This window comes from Rhinopithecus roxellana, chromosome 21 (assembly GCF_007565055.1).
Source record: "Rhinopithecus roxellana isolate Shanxi Qingling chromosome 21, ASM756505v1, whole genome shotgun sequence".
NCBI lineage: Eukaryota > Metazoa > Chordata > Mammalia > Primates > Cercopithecidae > Rhinopithecus > Rhinopithecus roxellana.
Genome location: NC_044569.1, coordinates 18435286 through 18461189, shown reverse-complemented (window position 1 = coordinate 18461189; position 25904 = coordinate 18435286). Strand labels below are relative to the sequence as shown.

The window sequence follows — 25904 nt, the reverse complement described above, 5'->3', positions numbered from 1 at the left end:
GGTTATAACCAAGGAACACACACAGGTCCTACAAAGGGAAGCAGACAACAGACCGTATGAAGGCCAAAGCCATTTTTCACTCTGTAGGGAATTTAAGCATCACATCGCAACCATTACTACTGACAACAACAACAAGAGTAATACCCCCCATTAGTTATATCCCAGGTACTCTATTGGGCACCCAGGACCCCAGCAGGTGAGTGTCATTATCCCCATTCCACAGATTCTGGAAGAGACTCTGTAAACTACCCCAGGGCTCCCAGAAGAAAGCAGAGGCTACTGTCACAGTCAGATCCACCTCACTCCCAGGCCAGGTGCAACCCTCTCCCAGGACTCCAGACACCCTTTGGATGGCAGCAATCAGACCACAGGGGTTGGATGGCTTCCTCAGAGTCACCAGCTGGCTGGTGACAGGAACCTCAAGGTACCATGTTACCACTGTGTAGGGATGGGAAAAACGGTGCAGTCTGGAGTGGTCAGGGGGAAATTAAATAGGTGGACAAGAGAGAATATAGGTGTTAGTCATGAGGCAAAACACAATGACAGGAAGGGAGGGAGGAAGAGGGGAAGGGAAGAGGGAGGAGTCAGGCAATGGAAAGGACATAAAGAGGAAAGAGAAAAGGAAGGGAAGAGGAAGGGAGGGGAGGGGAAGGAAGGGGAAGGGAGGGGATGGGAGAAGAGGGAAGAGGAGGGAAGAGAAGGGAAGAGGACGGAAAGGAGGGAAAGGAAAGGAAAGGAAACGAAAGGAAATGAATCGAAAGGAAACGAAAGGGAGGAGAGGGAAGGGAAGGGAAGAAGAGGGAAGGAGAGGGGAGGGAAAAGAAAGGGAGGGGAGGGGAAGGGAGGAGAGGAAGAAGAACAGAAAGTGAGAAAGCCAAAGAAAGATGTTGAGGAAGGCACCTAGGGGAGTGTTGAGGAGGAGATGGTGCTCTTACAGGCTCCAGCCCTTCTAAACCACTCCAGGGCCCTCAAACCTATTCTGTTCAGTCTTTGAACATACAGAGCTTTCCCTTAGCACACCCTTCCCTTAAGGCCACTCTGGGTTGGAGATTCACTCAGATGTCCCTGCAATGAGTTCTCCCCCCGCCAAGTTGAGTAACCTCCTTCTCAAGGCTGCAGAGTCCAAGGTTCAGGACATGGGCTCTGCAGGCAGCCTGCCCCCATCTCACATGCTGGCTCTATCAGGGACCTGGTCACAGGATCTTGGCGAAGTCTTTAATTTTTGAGTGACTCCATTTCCTCACCTGTGAAATGGGGATGATAAGTCTATTTTATAGACTTACATTAAATGAATCAAAACATAGAAAGCCCTTAGAATAAAGCCCAAAATACAACCAAAAATCAGTAAGTGTTTGCTGCTATATTTGTGCCACCAATAGGCCCTGCACAAACTTTGGCTTGATAGGTGTGTTGGCTGCACACTCATCACCTGGCCTTCCAAGCATGCTTACTGAGAGTCTCTTTTCTTTTCTTTTCTTTTTTTTTTTTTTTTTTTTTGAGACAGAGTCTCACTCTGTCACCCAGACTAGAGTGCAGTGGTGTGATCTCAGCTCACTGCAACCTCTGCCTCCCGGATTCAAGTGATTCTCCTGTCTCAGCCTCCTGAATAGCTGGGACTATAGGCGCATGCCACCATGCCCAGCTAATTTTGTATTTTTAGTAGAGATGGGGTTTCACCATATTGGTCAGGCTGGTCTTGAACTCCTGACCGCCTAGGCCTCCCAAAGTGCTGGGATGACAGGCATGAGCCACTGCGCCCAGCACTGATGGTCTCTTTTAAAGCAGGGGGTATGTATTTCATGGCAAATTGTGGGCCATCAATAAATGGTTGTGAAATGAATGAATGAATGAAGCATCTTTTCACTCCATCCACAGATGACAGCACCTCCAATCCCAGTCACATGGTTTGTTTGGTCTTATGTAACAGTCAGCTGATAAGCTGGCTTCATTTCTCTCTTGGTGGGCTCTGTAGGCATGTGGGTGGGTCTCTGGGAAGAGAAAAACTAGAGCTAAATGCTGGGCTCTGTCTTACCCCACAGGCCAGGCTCCCCATTTACCAACTCCTCCGACCCACCTTGGGCACTCCTTGAGAGTCAGCATGATTGCAGGATGACCTGGAATAGCTCTAGCCCTCCCCAGGACCGGGGCCAGCTGGCTCTGGAGCAAAACCCAGAGCCCCTGCTCCTCTGAAAAATGAGAATGCTGCTTCCTTAGGGCCCCCCTGGATTTGAGGGATTGACTCATTGAGGCTGGCGTCCCGGTCACAGTTGCTGACTCCCTCTTCGCCGCAGCCGTCAGGTTAAATATTGCTAAATGCCTTGATTGAACTTATCATATTGGTGTTGGGTGCAGCCCAAAGCCCAGCCAGAACAGTGACTTAAATGAGATCATGAGAGAAAGACATCCTCTATCGAGAGCTAGACTGTGGCCTGCCAGGACAGTGTGAGATTGTTTTTCTGCTTTTAAAAAGAAAATCACATTTTCCAAACATTGATCCTGTAATATGGGACTCCTGGCTATCAGTCTTTTCAAAATAGCCTATCGTGGATGCTGAGGTTGGAATTTCTTGGTTATGCTTGTTTTTTTTTAAAAAAAAGTCATTGTTGTTGTTCTTTAAGTGAATTAGCGCCTGTTAGGAAGAAACCAGAGGAGAGAGGCGAGATTATTTCACCTCACCAGGTGGGTCCTGAGTGCCACCATATGACCAGACCCTGCAATCAAAGAGGGGTGGACACACCCTCCCCTCCTGAATTGTGTCCAGCTCAACCCAACTACTCTTATGAGACCCTATCCTGGGGCTTGGTAGGGAGCTCCAGAGAAGAGGTCCAGCCCTGGGAGCTGTGGTCTAGTTGAGGGACAGGATTCTCACAGATGAGAACAGCGGAAAGCTGCTCAACCAAGCATTCATTTGAGGACATCAGACATGTTTGAAGGAGACCTAGCAAGGGCTGAGAAGCCGGGAGGGTTACAATGAGGAGCTGCAGCTTGAACACGGTTCAAAGGGTTGGAGATCTGATGGAGGGCCCGAGATTGGGGAAGGCACTCCAGACATGGGGAGAGAATAAGCAAAAGCCCACAGTGATATGGTCACCCACTGCTGGGGAAGGGAGGCATGGCTTAGCAGTGTAACCCAAAGGGAGGGTCTGTCCTAAGAAGTCATAAAGGGACTTATAGGTCCACTGCCTTGCTGGTATGATCTATTCGCCTTTCATAGGAGAAGAGTCAGAGAAGCCCATCGCACACACACACACACACAAGCACACACACACACAAATCATGCAGGCAGAGAGCTGTCCCTGTGGATATATCAGGGAGAGCTTCAGGCCTGGGGATAGGGACGGAGGCTTCAGAGGCAGTCCAAGGACAGAGTCCTCCGAGCTTCCCTCTGCATGGGGAAGGCGCTCCCCCTGTGAAAAATGACCCCCATCTCCACCTCAGCAGTCCCACAGCCATGGAGAGCTCCAGCAAGGGGAATTTTCTACCACTCACTCGGCAAGCGTTTGCTGAGCTCGCTGTGCAGGTATAAGACACATACACAACCCAGCAAATGATGCTAGCCACTGGAGCCTCAGATGGGGCACGGTGTGATTCTTATGCAATGAGGAGGTCAGGGTGTCAGGCCAGGGCTGAGCCACGTGGCTGAGGTCAGCTGGTGAGGCTGTGAAGTTCTGACCAAACAGGCCAAGAGGTAGAGGGAATCCGGGCAGGGGTGGAAGGAGTGAGGCAGAGGCTCAAAAGCTGTTGGTGAGGAGGGAGGTGGTTTCCCTCCCAAACCAGTGAAGATGCCTAGCTTCATCGGGGGCCCTGTCTGTCGCCCATATCACACAATTTAGCGATGGTTTTGGTCTTGCCAAGGAGGCCTCTGAGAGCCCCTTCCACTGTGGGCCGTCCCCACTGAGTTGAGCCTGGCTTCTCACCCTGGTCTAAGAGAAGTCAAACAGGAAGATCTAAACTCCCCTACCAGGTTCATTAGAAAGAAACATAGTTCAGTTTCTAGGTTCTAGCAAAGAATTTATCCTGGCACTCATGTGAGTAGCAAATGCCCCAAATGCATTTGAAATCCACCCTTGATGCTCAGCTAGAGACCTCTGCAGAGGAGCCCATGGCGTGCCTGCCTTTGACATTTGAGAGGGTACCTGTGATAGAGGAAGGCCAGGCACCACCTTAGCTGACTCTACTTGGGTCCCTGCAGGAAGAAAATGAGGTCACCCTTGAGCTCCTTATCCCAAGAGAAGGCCACAGGATGGGGGGTGGGGAAGGAGGACCTCTCCCTTCCAAGGACCCTTGTGTCTCCCTGAGCACGGCCCATCCTCACACTGTCCTCAGACACTGCCTAGGGCTCCTAGAGGGGGAAACAGGAATTGAGCCCAAAAATAGTCATCAGGAGACCCAGGGTCTCTGCTCTCCCACTGTGGCCACATCTCAGAGCCTCTCCCAGTCTCAAGCTTCTGAGCTGTCAGACGCTGATAATACCCCCCTATCCCCAGACTATGCTGAGGTGTAAGAATGCTGAGATCATGCACATGACAGCACTCTGGCAAATCAAGGCCCTCTGCCGAAGAAACACATACCAGGGAGCACCTTCATGCTCTCTTGGGGACCAGTAGGAGCTGCTGGCCAGAGAAGAGGTGCAGAAGCAGGCCCCTGGCTGCAGGAACAAAGCCCAACAAATGTGGTCAGCTGAGCAGACTTCACTTCTGTAAGCCCATGTTGGAAAGGCTGACACCCACCCTGGGCCAGTCCCTACTTTCCTGAGCCTCATGGCCCATCAGCCCTGGCCAGACATGGAGGAGCTCTTTGCTGAAAAGGGGGACAGGCCATCAATATGTCACATCCACTTTGTCTTTTTTCACAGTGCTATAAAGATGGAGCAGCCGACACCAGACATGTAATTCTCAAGCTTTTAGGGCATAAACAAGGGCAACTGGCAGGGAGGGACACTTGGCAAAGGATCCACGGGCTGGTCCTTTAACCCTCTGAGGTCTGCACCTCCTTGTCTAGAGCCAGTTAGGTCCCTCAGTCTGAACACGCTGCCCTGAACTCAGCAAGGAAAGAAAGAGAAGGTTGGTCCCTTTCCTGGGAGATTCAAGTCTAGCCTGAGGAAAATCTGGACCACCCCAGTTCTGTGCACGTCTCTGTCTTGTGGGTACAAAGGGCAGAAAGAGTCACAGTGAGCCATTTATTTTCCCATACCACACAGAGGAGTTTAACTCAACAAAACTCATTCGCACTCTAGAATGGGCCATGTTCTTCTCTGATTTAAAGAGAGGAGACTCTGGAGGGCAGTGCAGAGCCTGAAAGAAGAATGCATGGCCAAGGGGGAGATTTCAGCACTTGGAGAGCCCTTAAAGAGGAGAGCAGGCTGCAGCCTCTGATGCATTGGCTTAGGGGACCATCCCTCTTCCCCCTCCCCCACCTCTGCAGTCCCCATCACCCCCGTCCCCACAGGCTGCCTCCTCTGAGGAAGATGGATGGCTCCTGCCACCAGGGGCCTGAGCGATGTGTTGACTTCCCCAGATCTCATGGCCCACCTTTCCCACACCCCCATCCCTGCAGCAGCCACTTCCTGCTGCCACTCCGCTCACTCTCACCCAGCCAGAGGCAGAATGCAGCTCAGCAATCTCTGCATTCTACACTGTCTGCCACTGGCGGAAAGGGGGCCCTGGGGTGAGCTACTCCTATAATAGAGTATTTACTTTCTGGGCGAACACATACAAATGCAAGGCAGACAAAGACATGTAGGATTCTAACTGCAAAATGAGAAGGACCATTGCCAAGGGCTATGAGAGATGTTGGGATTGAAGTAGTCAGGGAAGGCTTCCTGGAGGAAGGAAAACTTAGACACTCCTAGAAAGTTACGTGGGCTCTCAAGGAGTGAGGCACGGGGGAAGGCAGCAGAAGAAAGGATGATGTTCTTAGGCTTGGGTTTACCCCATGGGGGTGGAGAAGCAAGAGGAAGTCAGAGATCTATTCTGTGGGTGGGGAATCACTGTGTCACACGGAGAGAAGACACTGCAGGAATTGGAATACCAGCAAGGAGTACTCGGAGGAGTGGGAAGAGAGAGGGAAGAAGATCTAGGTGGAAAGAACTAGGGAAACAAGAATGGCCAGGAAAGGTCCTGGGAAGATGGCAGGAGGGTCAACCTGTGGCTGGAGACACAGAGAAGAGCGGAGAAAGTGGCACAGACCCATGGGGTCTTTTTCACATCTGTTACTCAGTCCTGCTGAGCCCCAAGGGCCCAACCTCAAGTTGTGCACGGTTGAGGTGAGAAAATGAGGCTCATCCTTGAGGCCGACCATGGGCAGAGGCCACACGGGAATCCACAGAAAGTGAGACCACAGTGGCCGAGGTAGATGCTCAGGGCTTCATCTTGGAGTAGGACCTAAGAGGTGGGTCTTAAAGGCTGTGTGGACTCTGGCCAGGCACTGGAGGTGGGAGGATGTTTGCAGAGGAAGAATATGTACATGAAGAGCTGCTCTGTAGCTGCCTCTCCCTCAGGTGGCAGCAGAACATCTTCTTCAAAACATACCAGGAAGACTGCCTTTGCCCACCGAGAGCACGAAAGACAGAGCCTGGATGGGGGAACAGATGTGACCTCAGAACATCAGTAACCCTGTTCCCAGTAAAACTGATGGACTTTCCCTCCCTCCCTCTTGCTATCCACTCCCAGAGATGCTACTATAACTTCTCTGCAGTGGCCTACATGTTTTTTAAATCCTCCAGGTGATTCTCAGGTGCAGCCGGGGGTGAGGATCACTAAGGAATGATGCTCCTCAGCTGTGATTTCAGGCACCATGGCAGGTGGATGAGTGGAGATTTGGGGCAGAGGGTCCTTCAGGGAGCCCCTTCCTTGGCCCCTAGGTCTGGTTAGTGGGCCTCCTGCTCCCTTCTCATTCCCCACCCCCCAGCTTTTTCCCACTTCCTCCAGGCCAGCCAAGTCCAAGGCCTAAAGGATCTGATGTTTTATTAAAGTCCAGACCTTCCTATTCTAGGGCCACCTTCCTCTGGCTAATTCTGTAATTCAATTAGTAGGAAGGCAAGGCCCAGCTGGGGTGGGAGGAGGGAGAGCATCACATCGGGAGCCTTCCCTTCTGTGATGATTACACCCCAGGCTTCGGCCCTGTTCAGAATTCGGGCAGGAAATTGTACTTCCTTCACTTCACAATGACAAGGGCCTTTTATCCCAGCACATGGGGGCTTTGTAAATTACTGCCATCTCCGTGCAATTAATTCTGCTGCACTGTGTTTCCCCCCACATGGGAGAGGGCACTGCCCACCTTCTTGGGCACAGCAGCACCCCTTGCACCATGGTCTGCAGGCTGCCCATGTCGGAGAGAAGCATCTGCCACCCCTGCATGCACCCGAACCTGACAGCACCCTCCCGCTGCCCACGCTGCCTGCCTCTCCCTGGCCCAGTGCTCACCTCTCTTGCTACATTCCTTCTCCCTTCCCTCCTCACTCTGCCAACATTTCCCAATCTCCCTTCAGTGTCCCAATCTTGAATCTCTTTCCCCCACCCCCATAGTCCCTCTTGGTCTCCAGCTCACAGACACCTGAACGAGCAGCTGGGCCCTCCATTTAGTCATATAGACATAGAAGAGCCTGTCTCCACCCTCACCGAATTGAAAGTCTATTCAGAGACAAGGCATCAAGCTGGTAAATGGAAGGGATAAGTAAATAAGAATGGTAAGTGGGAGAAGGTGACATGGCTGAATAAGGAAACATGCATGCGGGTCAAAGTATTCAGTGTATGTGATAGAATCTTGAGCATTAGAGGACAGGCAGGTCTGTGCTGGCCAGAGGAGGTGGGCACAGGGTTCCTCTTGGGTGAGTAGAGGAGGTGGACACGGGGTCCCTCTTGGGTGAGGAGAGGAGGTGGGCACGGGGTCCCTCTCGGGTGAGGAGAGGAGATAGGCATGGCGTCCCTCTCGGGTGAGGAGAGGAGGTGGGCATGGTGTCCCTCTCGGGTGAGGAGAGGAGATAGGCATGGCGTCCCTCTCAGGTGAGGAGAGGGTGCTGTAGGGAGCCCAGGTGTCAGCTCCTGAGGGCAGCACTGTGGTGTGATTTCTCACCCCACAGTTCTGTTACCTCTCTGCCCCCACCCCACCTTGGATGATTTCCAAAGCTGTCTCGCTCCAGAACAGGCTCCGCTTCTATCCTGCTTGATCCCATGACTCAGGAAGAGGTGGGACAGAAAGCGCTGACCCCTAAAGTGTGGTAGACTCTGTAATGAGCTGATGCTGGGAGAACCATCCCAGACACTGGGACAGGAAAGGGGGCAGCTCAAGGTGAGGTCCTAACCCACCCAGAGAGCCCCTGGATCACTTGGGTGGCTCTCCCTCAGGTCCCATCAGAGTCACACAGCTGGGAGGGCCCTCGAAAATGGGAGGGCAAAGATGGGGAGGTGGTTGCACTATCATGGATTCCATCCCCCAAACACCGACCCCCAGAACTCAGGGCCAAAGAACCAGAACCATTTACATTTCCAGCTTGCTGAGTCGAGAGCGCCTGTGTCAACCCCCAGCACCGCAGCAGCCAGCCCCAGCTCAGAGGAAGCTCTGAGGCAGGGCCACAGCCACCCCACCAAGGATAATTTCCCTCATGAAGTATATTTGCCAGGTGGCAGATGTGCAATGATCTTTGTCTCCTCAATACAGGCCATGGGCCCTGCATCCTGTCGGGCTCACCTATTCTCACCCACCTCCTTTTCATTTCATCCTCCTCTTTTAGCAAAGATTTTTTTTTCCTTTCAAGTTAATTATGCAAGTGATACACAAATACATTCTGGGTCTAAATGTGTCAAACAAAACAAAAAAAGTGAAAGTCATAGGAAACATACCCCCCTACTCCCCACCCCGTACTCCCTGTTTTCAGTTTGGTGTGACTTCCAGACTTTGTCTTTCACATGTAAATACAGGTCTAAGTATATAATGGGCGAGTTGATTGTGTCTCCGTTGTACATACATGGCGTCTATTATTTCACAACTTGCTTTTCCCATCTGACAATGTGGCTTTCCATGCTGGTACACTGAGGGTCTTTTCATCTTTTTAACTGCTGTTGGGTATTCACAGTTTAAAAATGAAAACATTCTTGTCCTAAGGGACATTTAGGTGGTTTTTACGTATTTATGGTTTTTTTTGGGTTTTTGTTTTTTGGTTTTTGTTTTTTGTTTTTTTTTTTGCTATTCCAAGCAGCCACACTGGATCCTTGCTGACTCCTCTGTAAGCACAAGTATATGTGGATCGTAGATCAGGACTTGGGGGGGATTTCTGGGTCTGAAGATGGGGAGAGATTTCTACGCCACCAGCTATATCCCCAGGAAGGATGAGGCACCCTCCACAGACCTTCTCAAGACTCAGCTTTCAAAGCCCGGTGCTAGCCTCTGTCCCACACTGTCTTGCGTTGTTAGGCAGCTGCTCCCTGAGAGAATCCCGTTTCCCACCTCAATTGTGAATTCCCAAAGGGTCCCACCAGGGATGTCTCTGGGGACACCTCAGTACATCATAGGAGAGTGAGTTTGGCAGATTAGTGGCTGTTGGGCCAAGGCTGATGCTCCCCACCTTCCCTGCTTTCTGCTGGACACCCTCACAGCCCACAGCCCCCTCCTCAATCTCTGCGAGATGTGGAAATGAGCCACAGGAAGTCAAGGCCAGCTGTTCTAGCTGGGGGTTCTGTGTGTCCCACCCCCGTTCCCTCTCCAGCGGAGAGCAGTGAGTGTCCAATGGCTGATGCTTGGGCACCCTTTCTTCCCCAGCCCCCCAGCCCCCACCCCAGGCCTCTCACCATCCACAGCACCCTGTGATGGTAAATTCTCCTCCTGCAGCTCCCTCCCCACAGTCAGCATTCCCCCAGGGCTCTGGCCTCAGCCAGGGAGCAGACTGGTCCCTTCCTTTGAACCCCGGAGTCAGCGTTAATAACTGCTTATCCGCATTTGCCTTTCTCAAAGAGCCTTAAGATAGCCGACTAATCTGCCCGTGCTGGCGTGTCAGCCGCTGCATCAGACAGGCTGGAGATGGACTGGGAAGGGCCCGGGGTGGGACTGCCCAGTCAGCCTCTGTGTCCAGCCACTCCTGCCTCACAGAGGTGCAGAGGGAGAGAAGGAAGGGGCTTCAGCACCTCTCTAGCCCCTGCTTCACAGCAGTGAATTGATATTGACACTGCCGCCTGTACTTACTGAAGCCTGCAGAGGCTGTTCATACTCACTGGCAAGTAGGTCTCCCCACAAGCTTCTGAGAGCCATTACTTTTCCCATTTTACACATGAGGAAACCAAGGTGGGCCCTGCCTGGGAAGGGGCTCTCCTGGGCTTCTCTCCCTGCTTCCTTCTTTCATCTCTGATCCTTTCAGAAATGTATTCCTTTTCCACCTCCTCTCTGAACCCAAAAAGGGAAGGGAGGCAGGAGGAATTTCTACACTGGAAGGGGAGGAAAGGAGTTTTCATTGGGTGCAGGCTGGATGGTGGAGGAATCAGGAGCTGCAATTGTTTATCAGCCTTTTCTGGGATCAACTTGGGGGTGAAGGGGGAAGCCTGGTGAGAGTGCACTGTCAGGTTCAACAGGCTCCTGAGAGCTCTTGGGGCAAAAACCCTCCCATCAGGAACCCGCCTATCAACCCTCGGGCAACCTCTGGCCCTGCCACCACTATGGAAGTCCAGTGTGCCTCAGTGTCCACACATCTTGGACAGCTCTCAGTAGCCTCTGAGCACCATTTCTGTGCCTATTGCCCCCACCAAATTAGCTGAGGTGTTCTGGCATTCAGTACTTTCAAGGAATACATATTATCCTGCACCCATATGCTGGGCACTGAGAACCAAGTAGAAACAGAACAAAGCCAGGCTCCTAACCTCATCTGAGCACGGGGAGCCTGCCCATCAATGAGCAAATATATGTGACTCTGTCAGGGAGTGATGGGTGCCAAACAGAAAAGGAAATGGGACAAGGAGTCCGGGTCTGTGTGAGCTCAGGGCTACGTCAAATAGGGTGGTCAAGAGAAGTGTCTCTGAGGAGGTCTCATTGGAGCAGAAACTAGAGGGAAGGGAAGGAGCACACCATGCTGATAGCAGGTATGGGGTCGCGGGGCCTTTCTGGGCAGAGGAAAGACCAGTGCAAAGACCCTAAGGCAGAGTGCGCCTAGCGGGCTGAGAAGTAGTGAGGGGGCCGGTGAGTGGGGCCGGGGGAAGACTGGAAGGAGATAAATTCAGGGGGTGGAGACAGCAGGGGGAGGTCACCCAAGGTCTGGAGGATCCTGAAAGATTCTCGTTCACAATAAAGTTGTGAGCTCTCTCAAAAACTGTGGCAGAAATTCCTGGAAGATGGACAAAAGCAACAGATTCTTTTTCCTCTGGAATCCTTTTCTTATTATCTTGGGCCATGGAAACAATATGGTCATTTCCTCCTCCTACTCCTCCTCCTCTTCATCCCTCCCCTTATCCTCCTCCCTCCAAACCTGCCCCTGACCTTGTCCCAAGCTGGCTTGCCTGCATGCAGCAGAGGCAGTGGCCACCTCCTGGTTGCAGGCAGAGGACAAGGCCAACAAGGGGACGGGAGGAAAGACGCCCCCGGGAGAAGCAGGCGGCAGCACGAGGGACGACGTCACGGGGGCCTCTGACCGCTATTCATTTCAGTCCCCGGGTGTCTCCATCAATAACCGTCTGCCAGTGACCAGGAAGGAGGAGGACGGGAGAGGGAGGAGGGGCGATCTGGTGTCTGGAGGAAGGGAGAGATGAGACAGAGTGGGAGAGAGGCTTCTCCGACGCTTCTCCAAGCCTGGGGCAGGAGTTGGGAGGTGGGGAAGGCAGAGGGGCCACTGGGAGCTGAGAGTCTCTGTCTCCCAGGCTTTACTCCCTGCTTCCTTCTTTCATCTCCATTCCTTTCACAAATACATTCCCTTTCCACCTCCTCTCTGAAGCCAGAAAGGGAAGGGAGGCAGGAGGAATTTCTACATTGGAAGGGGAGGAAAAGGGTTTTCAATGGGTGCAGGCTGGATGGTGGAGGAGTCAGGAGCTGCAGAGGACACCAGGAGCATTCTGTGCCCGGCAACCAGAGTCTAAAGCAAGCCTGGTCACAAGGGCTGGCATAGGTACCAGACTGGCACCAGCAGCCTGTGGGCCTCATGAGAGGAGGGCCTGGGCCATAAGGTCTGGCACAGAGCCTGGCACAGAGTGAGAACTCAGGAAATAAATGGCCATGGCAATGACCAAATGGCTGGCTGTGGAGACTGGCTGGGGATGGACTAGACCAGCCAAGGAGGGCTGCCTGGAGTAGGTAGAACTTGATCAGATTCTTGAACAATCGATGGGTTTCGGAGAAGTGAACATGGGGGAAAAGGGCATACCAGGTGAGGAGGTGGTGAGAGCAGAGGAATGGGGGGCAGAAGGGAGCACAGGTTGTTGGGAATGTGGCCTTGGATAAGATCATGTGAGAGAGCGAGGAACAAGAGAGGCAGCGATTCCACAGGGTGCCTTCTCTGGGGCCATGGGTGGCTTGAAAAGGTCTGAGGTGACTGTTCCCCAGAACATTCAAGCCTGCTTTCACCACAGTGAGCTTTTGAGCTTTTCCCCATGGTTTTGAGCCTTGCAGGCCTCCCAAGCCACCTTCAGCCACATCTGCAGGCAGAGGAAGAAGGCCTGACACCGGGCACGCTGGGCAGCTTATGAGAACTCCCAGAAAGACTCCCCCATCCCCACTCTCTTGGCCTTGTCACCACACCTAAAGGACAGCACTGAAAAGTCACCCCTTGAGTATGTTGCTCTGTCAAATCCAGATTCCCTGTCGATGGGGTGGGGTGGGGTGGGGCCCAATTAGAATTACTCAGCGGGAGAGCTAGACTGAGCCTTCTCAGTTCACAGGTGGGGAGACTGAGGCCAGAAAGAGGATGTGATTTGTTAAGGTCACCCAGGGAATTAAAGGCAGAGCAAGGGTGATCTAGCGCTGTGCCTCGGTGGCCTGAATATGCCCTAGAAGCCCTATGACTTGGAGGGGTGTGAAGACCACCTGTCACTGCAAATTAGACAACAGGGGTTGGGACAGGGGACACAGGGTACGTTTATTTTATTAGGAGGGTCTGGCTTGGGGTACTCCTTACAGACTGAGCCTTTATTTGGAAGGCTTAGAGGAGCCCTCCACCATCCCCGAGGGAGCAGCGCCCAGCACTCCTACTGGCCAGAAGGAGAGTCCATGGTCAAGTGTGGCTAGAGGTGCTGGGGGTGAGGGGTGGAAGCTGCCCCTTCTAGGAAGCGTAGGGGCTGGCGCTGAAACAGGGCAGAGAGGTCTGAGGCACCAGGGGACGGGGTAGGGAGAGAACCGTAGGGAGAGGGGGGTGTAGTGGGGGGAAGATGCAGGGTGGGGAGACTCCGCGGAGGGAGAAAAATAGAAAAGCAAAGGGAGGTAGGAGAAGCAGACAGCCGGGAACACGGAGAGGCAGAGAAGCTCCAAGAAGAGTGCACGAGAGAGAAAGAGAGGTGGGGACAGGGACCGAGCGGCAGGGAGGGGCGGGAGCCTGGAAGGCGGGCGGCAGGGCGCGTCGGCGGGCTCGGGGGCTTCCCACTGACCCTTCTTGGCGCTTGCTTCCCTCCCCAGGCTGCGCCTTCCTCACCTACTGCGAGCGTGAGTCAGCGCTGAAGGCCCAGAGCGCGCTGCACGAGCAGAAGACTCTGCCCGGGGTAAGTGGCGCCCGCCGTGGCGCAAGCGGCCGACGCGCCGATAGGGGGCGACTTCGGGAGGCCGGGCGGCCGCGCGGCGCGAGGGGAGAGAGCCTCAGGGCGCCCGCCGCCCGCCTGCGCTCGGGAGCCCGCGCGCCCCCCAAATCGCCGGGCTCTCGGCCGTCCGGGCCCGACGAGATCGGGGCAGGGGCCCCACTTGGCCGTGGCCTTGAAGGTGGAGCCTGGACGCGGTTCCTGCGCGGGCAGTCTGGGGCGAGGGAGCGGCGCGTTCCACGGCACCAACCGGAGCCGGGAGCTTCCTCCGCCGGGCCCGCGGGCCGCGTGCGCGATCGAGTCCGCCCGGCGAGTCGACGCCGTCAGCTCTGGGCGGGGTGACTGGGGGGCGGCGTGGGAGGGGGCGCCGCGAGTGAGATCACCGCGGTTTATTTAAGGAGCCAGCCCTCGTCTTTGATAAACTATCGCGCCTCGGCCCTGGTTTATAGCTTCTGTGCGGGGGAGAAGAGAATTATTTATGGCCCCCCTAACTGGGTGTGATATCAGCCATGGCTATTATCGAGGCTAGTTCATCACCATAAAATAAGAAGTGTTCTTTGGGTCAAGGGTCTGCGCGTTCTCTCCTGTGGGTTCAGAGAGATGGGGCGGTGGTGAGAGGGGAGAGATATACGGCTGCTGAGTATCTAAAGATAAATGGAAAGATGTGTGTTTGTGGGCATAATTTAAAGAATTTCTAAATATAGTGTTGACGCTTATACAATGGACACTGCAGGGAAGCACGTGTGTTCTATAAGTATGCACACCCATGCTTACACATGCATGTTTACATTCTTACCAAGCCAACCGTATGTAAACACACGTTTCCATTTCTACCCCACAGCGGGAAAGGTTAACCAGGTAGAAGGAGAGAAAATGCAACTCCAGGCGGGGGCAGCCTTCCTTTGCATCAAAGATCTTTCTTTACTCGTTTAGGAGTGGGGAGTGCTGAATTACACAGGGCCTTCCTTCCATTAAGACAGTCTTTGTATTGTATTTTGGTATTTGTGATTGCAAAGCACGGGGCTGAGTCATCTTAATAACATACCCACAGATGCAAATATATGGAAATCGAGCACCGCGCAGATTTTGTGTGAAGCCCAGCTCTGGCAGGGTGGCCATTCCCCAGTTGTTTTTTCAGTGGCGCGGCTACATGCACATATATTATAGTAATTACTTTCTGTGTGCCCTCTGTAAGATGGCAGAAATATGCTCCACATCGCCCCATGTTATGTGTGAAGCATAAAGCCATATTGTAGGATAATCAAAGGCTTCTGAGAAAGGTTTGTGCTGATTAATAAAGTGTTTATGGTACTTTGTTTTGGGGGAGATTGTGATAGATATTTTAGAGCCACCCAAATGGAATAGAAAATACCACATTGTTATGGGAGGTCCTTCATCAGCTTGAGAGAGATTGCTGGGGAGTTTCATGATGGCTAAAAGCCGGAATCAGATGTGGAAACAGAAAGACAGAAGGTGGGAGGGGGAGGTTTAGGATTTTGAAAGGGGAGAGGCTGGGAACTGGGAGTATTTCAGTAGCAAGTGTGGATTGTTGAGGATCTAACATTAACTTGTGGTTGTTTATTTTACATATAATAGAATAGCTAAATGATGGAGTGTATTAGTTCTTTAATAATTTATAGAAATACTTTGATGTTGCAGTAATTACATTAAAGGTCACATATCAAAGGTAATTTGGTTGAGCAGCTGTGATGGTTTCTCAGAAGCAATCAATATCACTGTCCGTGGTGCTGATTTCACCAAGGGGCCTGCCAGATTAAAGAAGGCTTATTACCAGGCAGAAAGGCCCAGGGGAAATCAAGAGCACATTGGAGCGACGCGCCAGCCCCCCTTCCACCGATAATTAACACTGTTCCCCATAATCTGTGCTAATCCTTCATACTAGGAGATCCAGTGGCATTTTTCTGAAATCACAAAGACAAGTTGAGTAAGTTTGAGGGAAAGGGCAAAAAGAAACGTGAATGTATGTTGGGACGGGGAGGGGGGAAGATAGATAGAGCCCAACAGCAGAGCTGAAACATAGCCTAGAGTCCCCTCGAACACCGTCCCTTCTTCAAAGGCTTCACAGGGAGACTCATGGCCTCAAAAACCTCATCAAACAATTCTCGGGGCAGGCACGGCCCACTGGAGGGAGGGGCAGGAATAAAAGACCGGATTGCAGCTCGAAGTTCCGAGGGCACATTGTCTCCACACAAACCTACATGCAGACGAATGAAATACAAAATGACCAAGTAAAATTATTCTTTAAAGTGGAGTTGTTTTGATTCCAGAAAGCAGATCTGGTGTTTCTGCTGTTGGTTGGTTCTCTCCTTTGAGATCAGAGAAAGTGTGCCACTAGCAAATGCAGGGACAGGACCAAGCCAAATGCTCTCACCCAACCAAATAATAGGTGCTCCTGCCAGCTGAGGCTGTGTTCCTGGCTGTCTGTTTGGGTGAGAGGCAGAGGGGGACCTCTTCTTATCTGGGGTGGCCACACTAGGTGCCCCAGCAAGCACACTTTATGTCTGAGTAAGGAGAATGAAATTGAAAAAAAAAAAAAGAACCTGGAAAACTGGTAACCTCAGCAATTTAGGCACTTTTCCAGACTTCAAAATCCATTAAAATCAATCCATTAAAATCAGCCCTCCACTTTCTAACTGAGCAGAGAAAGAGGAGAAAAGATAGTACAGGCAGCCTATGCTGTTTCTAGCGAGTTACGGAGCTCGCATCCTGTTGCCAGCAAGAAAAATAATCCCATTGCTGTCATGCACACACCACCACCACCATCACCATGAGCAACAATAACAAAATGACAGAGACAGAACTAGAGGCACCCCTAGCACATGTCTTCATTGGGGGCCTGAAAAGGGAAGCTGACATTTCTCTTGGGATCAGTGGAAGCTCAGAAACAAGACCACAGTGGCTGTTCTTACAAATCAGTGATACGTGATTCCCAGTATCCCTGGGAACCAGCCTAAGCAGAGCCCTCTGATGGCTGATGGAGTCATCCCTGGACCAGTGTCACAAATGGATTATTATTTTTGAGTTTGGCATGTTTCTAGTAGAATTAGATTATTAAACTATGAAGCTTCATCTGGGTCTTTTTGAGCACTGCCTTCTGCCAGAATCCAGGCAGAGTTTTTTCTAATCTCTCTGCCTCTCTCTCCCTCATACTCTTGATCTCACTCTTTCCTGGCTTCCTGTTCTTTTCATGCCCATGCCCCTCTAGTCACAAAATTTGTTTCACTATCCACAGGGGACCGTCAACATAGGGCAGTTTCTCAATCCATCAACAAGTATGTCCTGTGTGCCAGATGTTCTGTAAAATACAGAGATAAGAAAACCACATCCACTTCCCCGCTTGGAATTGCCCACCAAGTTGGGGATGGAAGCCACACACACAAAAATATCTACATAGTCAACAATACAAGACAGCACATGTTATTATAAAATGGATAGTGTGGACAATTGTTCAATAATCACAATATTTTTAAGCACTTACTATACGACAGGCATGATGCCAAGCACTTTACCTACATTGCCTCATTCTATCTTCACAACCACCCTATGAAGAAGATGTCATGATTATCCCCCACAGAGGAGGAGATTGAGGTTTGCCCAAGGTCACAGAATTGGTAAGTGGCGAAGCCAGGACCAGCAGTGAGTCTGCTACCAAAGCCCAGGATACATGCCTCTGCCAGTGCCACCAGTTGCTTTAGGAATTTAGAGAGAACCAGGGTGACCATGGAGTGGAGGAGTGACTCAAAGTTTTCATTCAGGATATGGGCAGGGTGGGAGTAAAATGAGTCAGATGGGAGCACCAGTCAAAGAAACTGCCCAGAGTCGAGGTACACATGACAGGCCAGGAGCTGGGCGACGCACACGGGGCAGCAGAGACCCACTCTGAGAACCACCCGGAGCCACAGTATGCACAGGAAGCCTCTTGAAAGAAGTCTGTTCCTTAAAATCGACCCGTGATGCTTTGTCGCAGCTCCTCCAGCCGTTGGGACTTTATGGGGCATTGTCTTCCAGGAAGAGCCCTTCTATTTCTAAAGTTGGGAATACAGGATCTCAAGGGAGATGCTCAGATGAGAGAAAACCAGGTGCTATGACAAACTGTGGCCAGCACTTTGTTCCTTTGGTAGCAGAAAGGGCTTCTCACCAGGGCTGGCAGGGAAAGAGCTGGGTCCAGTCAGTAGGAGGCCAGGAAGCAGTGGGAATTAGAGCTGGCCGGGGATGGGGGTGAGGGAAGTAGGAGCTGTATCTGCTTGGTAAACATTAAAGTTCCAACTCACTAGTTAAAAATTGGCTTTTGTGTCCTCACTCCAACAACCCTAGAATACAAAGCAAACTAACACACTCCTCCCTGCTGCCTCCCCCCTCCCCTCCCCTCATGTCAGCCTGGCAGACATGCAGAGTCCTGCCATCGCACCTCCCGACTCAGGTCACTGCGACTCAGGATGGGTCACTTCCATGGAAATTCAATGTGACCTTTGAGTTTACCAGGAAAGATGTTAAAGTGGGAAAATTCTTTTTAAAAGAGCTCAGTTAGATTTCTAGCACCACTATCTCAGAGTGTCTCTCCATTCTATGCCTTCCTCTCACTTTTCTCTTTCTTAATCCCATTTTCTCCTCCTTTCTTTCTTTTTCTCTCTTCTCTTTGTGCCCCCATTTTCTCCTCTCTTCTCTCCCTCTGCACATTTTCCTCTGTCTCTCTCACCAACACTTTCTTCTTTTATCCTTCACACTTCGTCTCTCCTTTCTCTCTCCTCCTTCCCTCTTTCAACTTTGGCCCACCCCACCTCAACCCTGACACCCATACGAGGCTCCGGTGGGGCCCCCATCACCATATGGGGGCTTCCCTGGCAAGGCCCATCTCCCTTCCTGACAGTCCTGCCATTGGGGGATCCATCTAATTTTATGTACAACTGTAAAGATGAATGATAAGTAGAAAGGATGCAGGCAAGAACAAGATGAATAAATTATAAAGGGCAAATGATGACAAGACAGGGGTCCCCAGAGACAGTGATATGATAACAGAAACTAAAGACGAATTTATGATGGATGTAGTTAGCATGTATGGAGGTTGTTAATTCTTCGGGGTAGTTTTACAACTTCTAGTGATTGGTGCAATCAAAGCTTTTCATTTTAGAAATGGGATGTGTTTCCACTTGTCTGTCCTATAGGCACAGTGTTGGTTTTTGTCTCTGAACAGTGAGTCCGGGTCCCGTCAGCACCTGCATCTCCCCCTGCCACCTTCTGTGTCTCTGCAGAGATCATCTCAGCCAGATCCACACACTCTTTCAGTTCCCCGGTCCTGTTGTCCTTCCTCTTGCTGAGTGTATTAGCATGGGACTACTGCAATAAAGTACCACAAATTGGGTGGTTTAAACAACAGAAATGTATTGTCTCATAGTTCTGGAGGCTGGCAGTCCCAAATCAAGGTGTTGGCAGAGTTGGTTCTTTCTGAGGGCTGTGAGGGAGAATCACATCCAGTCCTCTCTCCTCACTTCTGGGAGCCTCAGGCATTCCTTGGTTGTAGACAGTGTTCCCTCTGTGTCTTTGTGTCACCTTCCCAGTGTACACTGTCTGTGTCCAGATTTCTCCTTTTTATGAAGACAGCAGTGATTGCACTAATGACCTTGTCTTAACTTGATCATCTGCAAAGACCCTATTTCAAAGAAGGTCACTTTCATAGGTCCTGGGGTTAGGACTTCAGCATCTTGTGAGGGGAACACAGTTCAACCCACAACACTGAGAAAGGGGCTGCCCTGTGGCTCTTCCACAGTAGGGAGGATAAAGGCCCACAATAGTGTCTGAGTCATGGGGGTCCCCCAGCCTTTCCTCTGTATCTCACCTGGATTCATGCTTTTTTCTTTCTCTCTTGGGAGAATGGATGATATATCTTTCTTCTTTCTTGTATTCCCCAAAAAGAAGTATTCATCTGTCCTTTTAGGGCAGTGGTTCTCAATTTTGCCCTGTAGGGTACATTTGACATTGTCTGGAGATGCTACTGGCATCTAGTGGGTAGGGGCCAGGGCTGCTGCTGAATACCCTACAATGTACAGGACAGTCCCACAGCAAAACGTGATCTGGCCCAAGTGTCAACAATGCCAAGGTAAAGAAACCCCATCCTGGGCCCCAGGGCAGGTAGAAGGTGGGACAGTGAGGCCCTGGGGCAGAGCGTTCCTCCCTTACTCACTGGTTCTCATTCATTCAGGGAACAAGCCCAAAGGTCCTTAGAGTGTTACAAGAGGGAAGACTTGCGAAGAGGCAAAAGCTCCAATGGTGTAAGCACAGGGTAGGGGGAGTAGCACGGGCAGGAGCAGAGGGCAGAGCCCACCTCCGGGCATTAAGGATCATTTGTCGCCTGCCATTCACATGCACTCATGTCTACAGGGCAGACTTGACCCAAGGGCTTAGCAGTTTCAGCACCGACTCCAGCTCAGCTCTCTCCTGGGTTAGGTGAATGGAGACTTTGCTGTAACGGAGCTGGGACCAGAACCCAGGCCTTGAGATCCGCTCATGTGGGGCATTTCTCTAGCCCATACCTTCAGAAGGGCTCCCACCCCAATAGCAAACAGGCTTGGCAGGCATGTACCAAGCCAGGCTTTCCAGCCAAACAGGACCTTCACCACAGGACACCAGCCTGGGCCCATTATACAGAAGGGAACACCAAGGTTCCAAGAGGGAAGTCCGAAGCACTTTACATCCAGGTACTGAGGGCATAGGGGCTACATCTGTGATGCCTTTGAAACTTGCCTCTTCTCTTCCACATTAACCCTCAGCCCAGCCCCATTTCCCACTGTATTCATGCAAAATCTTCTCAATCTCCTCCCCACAGAGACATCTCAAAGTCCTCCTTCTCCCTGGGGATGTGCCCATAGTCTTCCCTCCTAGACTGTCCACTTTCTCCTTCCCTGCCCCAACCAGTGTCCTGAGGGTTCCCTATTTTTCAAGCAAGTGGCTCTGGACTCTCACAGGGGCCTCATCTTCTCAGTGGCCCCCATGACAGAGTCCAGACCTGCCATGGACTGTGCCCAGAAAGGCTTCCTAACAAGTTTATCTGAAAGAACCAGAGAACCTCTGTGCCTGCAGTCATCATACATGATTTGAAGGAAATAAACAAACAAGAGGGCACATGAGATAATGAACAAAGGGAACCTGGGCCAGGTCCAGCCTGCCACCAACAAGCCACGTGGCCTGGGCAGAGCAACGAGCTCGGACCCTCCCTGGACACACCATCTAGACTGTGAAGGAGGTGGTGGGCCAGGTTGACTCTCAACTCCTTCCGGCTCTGACATTCTTTATATTTCTAAGAATAATGAGATCAGCATTACTCACATTACTTAAAACAACAGGGAGATGAGAGGAGAGGGGGAGAGCAAGGACGACAGTGTCTCCTGCTCTCCACTACCCGAGGCCATTGGTGACAAGTGTAATAAAGCGTGGGTCAAGTATGTCTCTCCCTGATGCAGAGCATCCAGACTGCCTGCCCCCCAGGGCTGGGGCTGGATTCCTGATGGTACCCCCACCCCTGCCCTCTGCTCAGGTCTCATTCTAAGGACACCAGACAGGCATTTTGCAATTTTCACACTGCCCCAATGTGGCTTGGATCACGGTTGCCATCACCCAAGTCAGCGGCAGCAGCGTTTACAGATAGCCTGCCCCCTGCAGAGTTTGGTTGTGGGAGGCAGGGTGTCTGGCATCGGACAAAAATAAGTAAGACACGGCCTGTTGCAGAAGGAGTTTATAATCTGGTTTGGGAGGCAAGTGTGAAAACAGCTCATGATCCAGAAAATATCCTTAGGGGCCCCAAAAATGGTAATGATGGGAAGTGCCCAGGAGTTCAGATGAGAGAGATGGCAGGATAAGCCATCATGCCCTGGAGAAGCCCACACCACCACGGTGGCATTCTGCTTCCAGGCCCTCACTCCTCTGATGCATTCTTCAGAGGCTGGCCAAGGGTGTCATTGTAAGATAAAGGTCCCACCACCTGCAAACCACCCAGGGCTTCTGCCACCCACAAGATTCAGCCAGGGCAGACAACATCCTGGCCACAAACCCTCCAGATGCACATTGCCTTCCTGCAAGCTCCTCTTTTTCCATGTCATTTCCTCTGCCTGGAGAGTTTCCATTCATCCTTGGAGGCCCAAATCCAACATCACTTCCTCTGAACAGACTCTCTGCCCCGCTCGGGGAGCTTTCCAATCCATCCCCATCCGCACCCAGCACTGCCCTTGGGGCCCAGGCTGCTCCGTTAACTCCACAGTTCCCATCTTGGATTCCCAGCCTGTACCTGCTTTCCTGTTTCTGCGCCTGTGCCTGGGACTGGCCCAGAGCAAGGATGGGCGGGAGGGAGGCAGCTCCCCCTCTGCTGAGCAACCTTGCTGGCCTTGGCATTTCCAGAGGCACCAACAGATCATTCTGGCAGCTCCTATTCCAGCCATATCACCTCCATGACTCTCCAGAAAGTCTTCAGCCTAGCTCACCCTGCAGGGGTACATTTGGAAAGAGGAGAAAGCCTCACTCTCTGGTCATGGATGTAGAAAGGAAGTGCTGTGTGGAAGGTGCTTTGGCCCCGGCAATCGCCGCCGGCGCAGGTGTGAGTGTGGGCGTGTGTGGAGCAAGGTGTGTGTCCACCGGAGCGGGAATGTGAGGCTGCCGCGAGGGCTGTGCCTGCGTGAGTCCGTGTGAGGCTCCAAAAGGTTTGTTGACCTTTCGCCAGAAAACGAGGCTGAGAAACAGAATGTCTGTGTGAGCTCCTGCTTCGGGATGGATGTGTTTTAGGATTGGAGGGTTTCTGCTGGGGCGCATGTGTGTGGGCGTGCAGAAGGACACATGCCTTTGTTGACCTGCAGGGATCCGGAACTGTGGGCTGCCACATCCATCAAAAATGGGCAAGCCTGGGTGATAATAGAAAAAAACGGTATTGTTCTTTATTCTTTAATTCCTCATGAAAACAGCTGTTGTAAAGAGGAAAGGGCTGGAGTGCAGGGGAGATGAGTTCTATCTAGGGCCCGGAAGTTTACTGTGGTTCAAGCACCCTTTTTTTAATCAAAGGCATTTGTGGTGTGTTCCCACGATCCCACCAGGGGGCGCCATGCAGGTGGCATCCTCTTCTGGTGGCTGAAGGAGCACAGTGTGTTTAATGGTGAGCCTGGTGTGGCCCACCCTGTGCCCAGCACAGAAGAGGCAAAATGATGCCAAACGCTCTGCTCCACCCTTCAGAACACTGTCAGCCTATGCAGAGGACACCAACCGGCTGGATGACTTGGGGAAGCCACCCAATCTTTCCAGGTCTGAGTTCCCTAATTTCTATCATGAAAATCACATGTGTGAGGCCTTTATATGGTGTGAATTGCTATAAATCATCCAAGTTGTATTATTAATGACAAAACAATGATGTGAGTGGGGGTGACCTTCGGAGTCCTTTGCCACAGTGAAGTCCTATGACTGCTAATTCACAGATGAAATAATTAAGAGGATGATAAAAATATAGAACGGCTCAAGTATGCAGTTTGGACTATATGTCCTGTTATATTTCAGAAAAGAGCTGGGATGACCAGAAAGGACTCCATGGAGCAGGGAGGACAGAAGTTGGTTGTGTGTGTAAAGAGAGAGGAACTCAGGAAATGAGTAAGAGGAGGAAGCCTTGGGGAGCTAGGGCAGTGTGAATTTTCCTCCTGGAGTTGGGGATGAGAACCGGGAAAATGTGTCTGGAGATGGAGGAGGCTTTTCTCACGCTGCTATGCTTCAGAGCCTCTAGACCCTTACATCCTGCAGGCTCCAATCAACTCCATGCAGATCAGTTACTCTGAAATCCTGCACGCGCCGGGCATGGCTTCAGGCCCCAGCAAGTCCCCAGCTTCCCCGCTCCCTAGAAAGGCCCTGCCTCTTCCCAGCCTACCCACCAGAATCCTCCCAGGGTGTCAGGACCTAGCCCCATGCTCCCTTCCTCTGTGATGCTCCTCTAGGTTGCTGTAACCCACACTGATCTTGCCCTTGCCTGAACCTCTGCAGGTCAACAGCACCGGAAGCCTAAACCCTGGCTAAAGTGTGGGCATCAGATCAGCATCACCGGGGTCTGTTAGAAATGCAGTCTTGAGCTTACTCCAGATCATCTGAGCCACGTCACTCAGATAGCACCCACCACCCTTTAACAAGATCCCTGGGAGATTCGTGGGCACAAGAAGTTCAACCACCAATGGCCTAATGTTAGGCTTTAAATGATATTGTCTTAGTTGGAGCACTCCCAGAAGCAGACTCTAGACAAGCAAATTTGAGCGCAAATAGTTTCTTTGTGGGGGTCATCCCAGGAATTGGGTCAATAGTGGAGACAAGGAAGAGAGGAAATCAATAAGGGGTGTCTTATCAGGCAGACCAGCTACCACTGCGGGTGTTGCTGAACCCCACTGGGACTGTAGAGCTAATGTCAATCATACTCCTAGGAGTCATCCCACCCAAAGGGCCAGAGAACTGGTGTATTCATGCACCAATTTCCACCAGGTTGTGGCCAAGGATGTGCCCAGGGGTCTTCTGCTCTCTAGCTTTTCTGGTTTACTGCATGTGTGGGCAAAGTGGGCTCCACAGTCAGAGGAAGCCCTCGAGCTGGAAGTGCTGGTGCTGGCAGTTGGAAGTCAGCCCACTGTCACTGAGGTGGGGAAGAGAAGGGGTCATGGGCAGGACACCACCTACATCTACTACAGATGGAGCCTGGCAGCATCATCCCAAATAAGAGAACAAATCAAAAAATCCTGTCTCTCTAACCCCAATGACAGTTCCCATTCACTGTGTACTCGCTATGAGCCAGACACTTCACAAATATTATCTCATTTGTTTAAGACAGCATCACCCAGGTCTTAACCAAGCCTTATTAGTGCTATTGTATGGAAGAGGAAACCGAGACAAAGGGGCTTGCTCAGACCAGAAAACCATGGAGAGATCTGGCTCCAGAGCCCATGCTCCTTCCTCCTCATCCTAGGGCACAACCCTGTAGAAAGCCAGAGCTGCATGAGGGCAGGAACCGTCCCTGTCACCCCAAGGCCACACACCAGGCTCTTCTGGCAGAGGACTCTGGCATGATTGCTAGACACCCGGGGTCCCTATGGGGCAGGGCAGTGGTCCTCGAGGTGTCACCCCACACCTACCCTGCCTCTGCATTAGAGAAGTCCTGTTCTGAATGGAAGGCAGAGCCTGATTCCATCCCCAGCTCTGCCTGGAGCCTTACTGTGTGCCCTTGGGAAGCCACTTAACCTCTCTGAATTGCAATTTCTAAGTGGCCACCCTTCCACTTAGAAATTCATTTGGCTGCAGTGGCCTCAACAAATAACGCTTTGGGTTTTTTGCACATCGCAGAGTCTGGGGCCTCGTGTTGCTTCAGCAACATAACCATGCAACAGCAGCGACATAACAGAGTCCCTCTCCTCACTGCTGTCGGAGGGCATTGCATCTGTCATCAAGCAGAGCAGGTCCAGCTGCCTCTGTCCCTTCTATCTGGAATGCAAAAGGTTTCCAAGAGGCCCCCTCTCCAGGAGACATCTAAGTATGTCTCATTGGCCAGAACTATGTCACAGGGCCACCCTAGCTGCAAGGAAGTCTGGGAAAGAGGATATCTTGCCAAAGACTACGCACATGTCTTCCATGAACAAATCTTCTTCAGTGAAGAAGAAGGGTCGGATAATATTCGTAGGACCTGGAAGAGTCTGCCCTCACACAGCCTGGTAGAGATGGTCAGGGGTTACAGAAGAGCAAGCTGGCTGGAGCAGCAGCCGCCACCTCCCCACCCCACAACACGTGCGGCATTTGCCTTCAGCTTAGATCACACCCTGATGCTTCCATGAGGACGCTTTGTCAAGAAAGCAATCTTAGGGTGTGGTCCAGAGGAGCTTCTTCATGCAGCGCTGCTAACTCTGCATGTTTATTCCAGCTACTGACAGGGTTTCCAATTCTGTGAGATTCATAAGGGGGAAGGGAATAAAATTTCAGCTACCCTTAGGTAGCGTATTTTTGTCCTCTGTGTCTTTCTTGAGTTTGTGCCCTTCTGTGCCTTTGTGTGTGGCTTAAATATTGAAGAATCAAAGGCCGCCACGCCAGCAGACAGCTGTGCCACACCACAGGCATTCCACAGGCGATTCCCCACTCCCACTTTTTTGACAGTTGCACCAGAGGTCTCACACCGTCTGAAAGTGGGTCGGCCAGCTTTCAGGGCCA

At 51.7% G+C, this 25904-nt stretch overlaps 1 protein-coding gene across 13 annotated transcripts in view; it reads left to right on the top strand.

Annotated features, from left to right (window-relative positions):
• The window catches only part of CELF4 (CUGBP Elav-like family member 4), a 321108-nt gene that overhangs the window by 65955 nt on the left and 229249 nt on the right, over positions 1-25904 (top strand). For all 13 annotated transcript variants that reach the window (XM_030925963.1, XM_030925961.1, XM_030925960.1 and 10 more), the window contains exon 2: positions 13579-13661. In XM_030925963.1, the coding sequence (XP_030781823.1) occupies positions 13579-13661 (83 nt within the window). The remainder of the gene's footprint in view (positions 1-13578; positions 13662-25904) is intronic.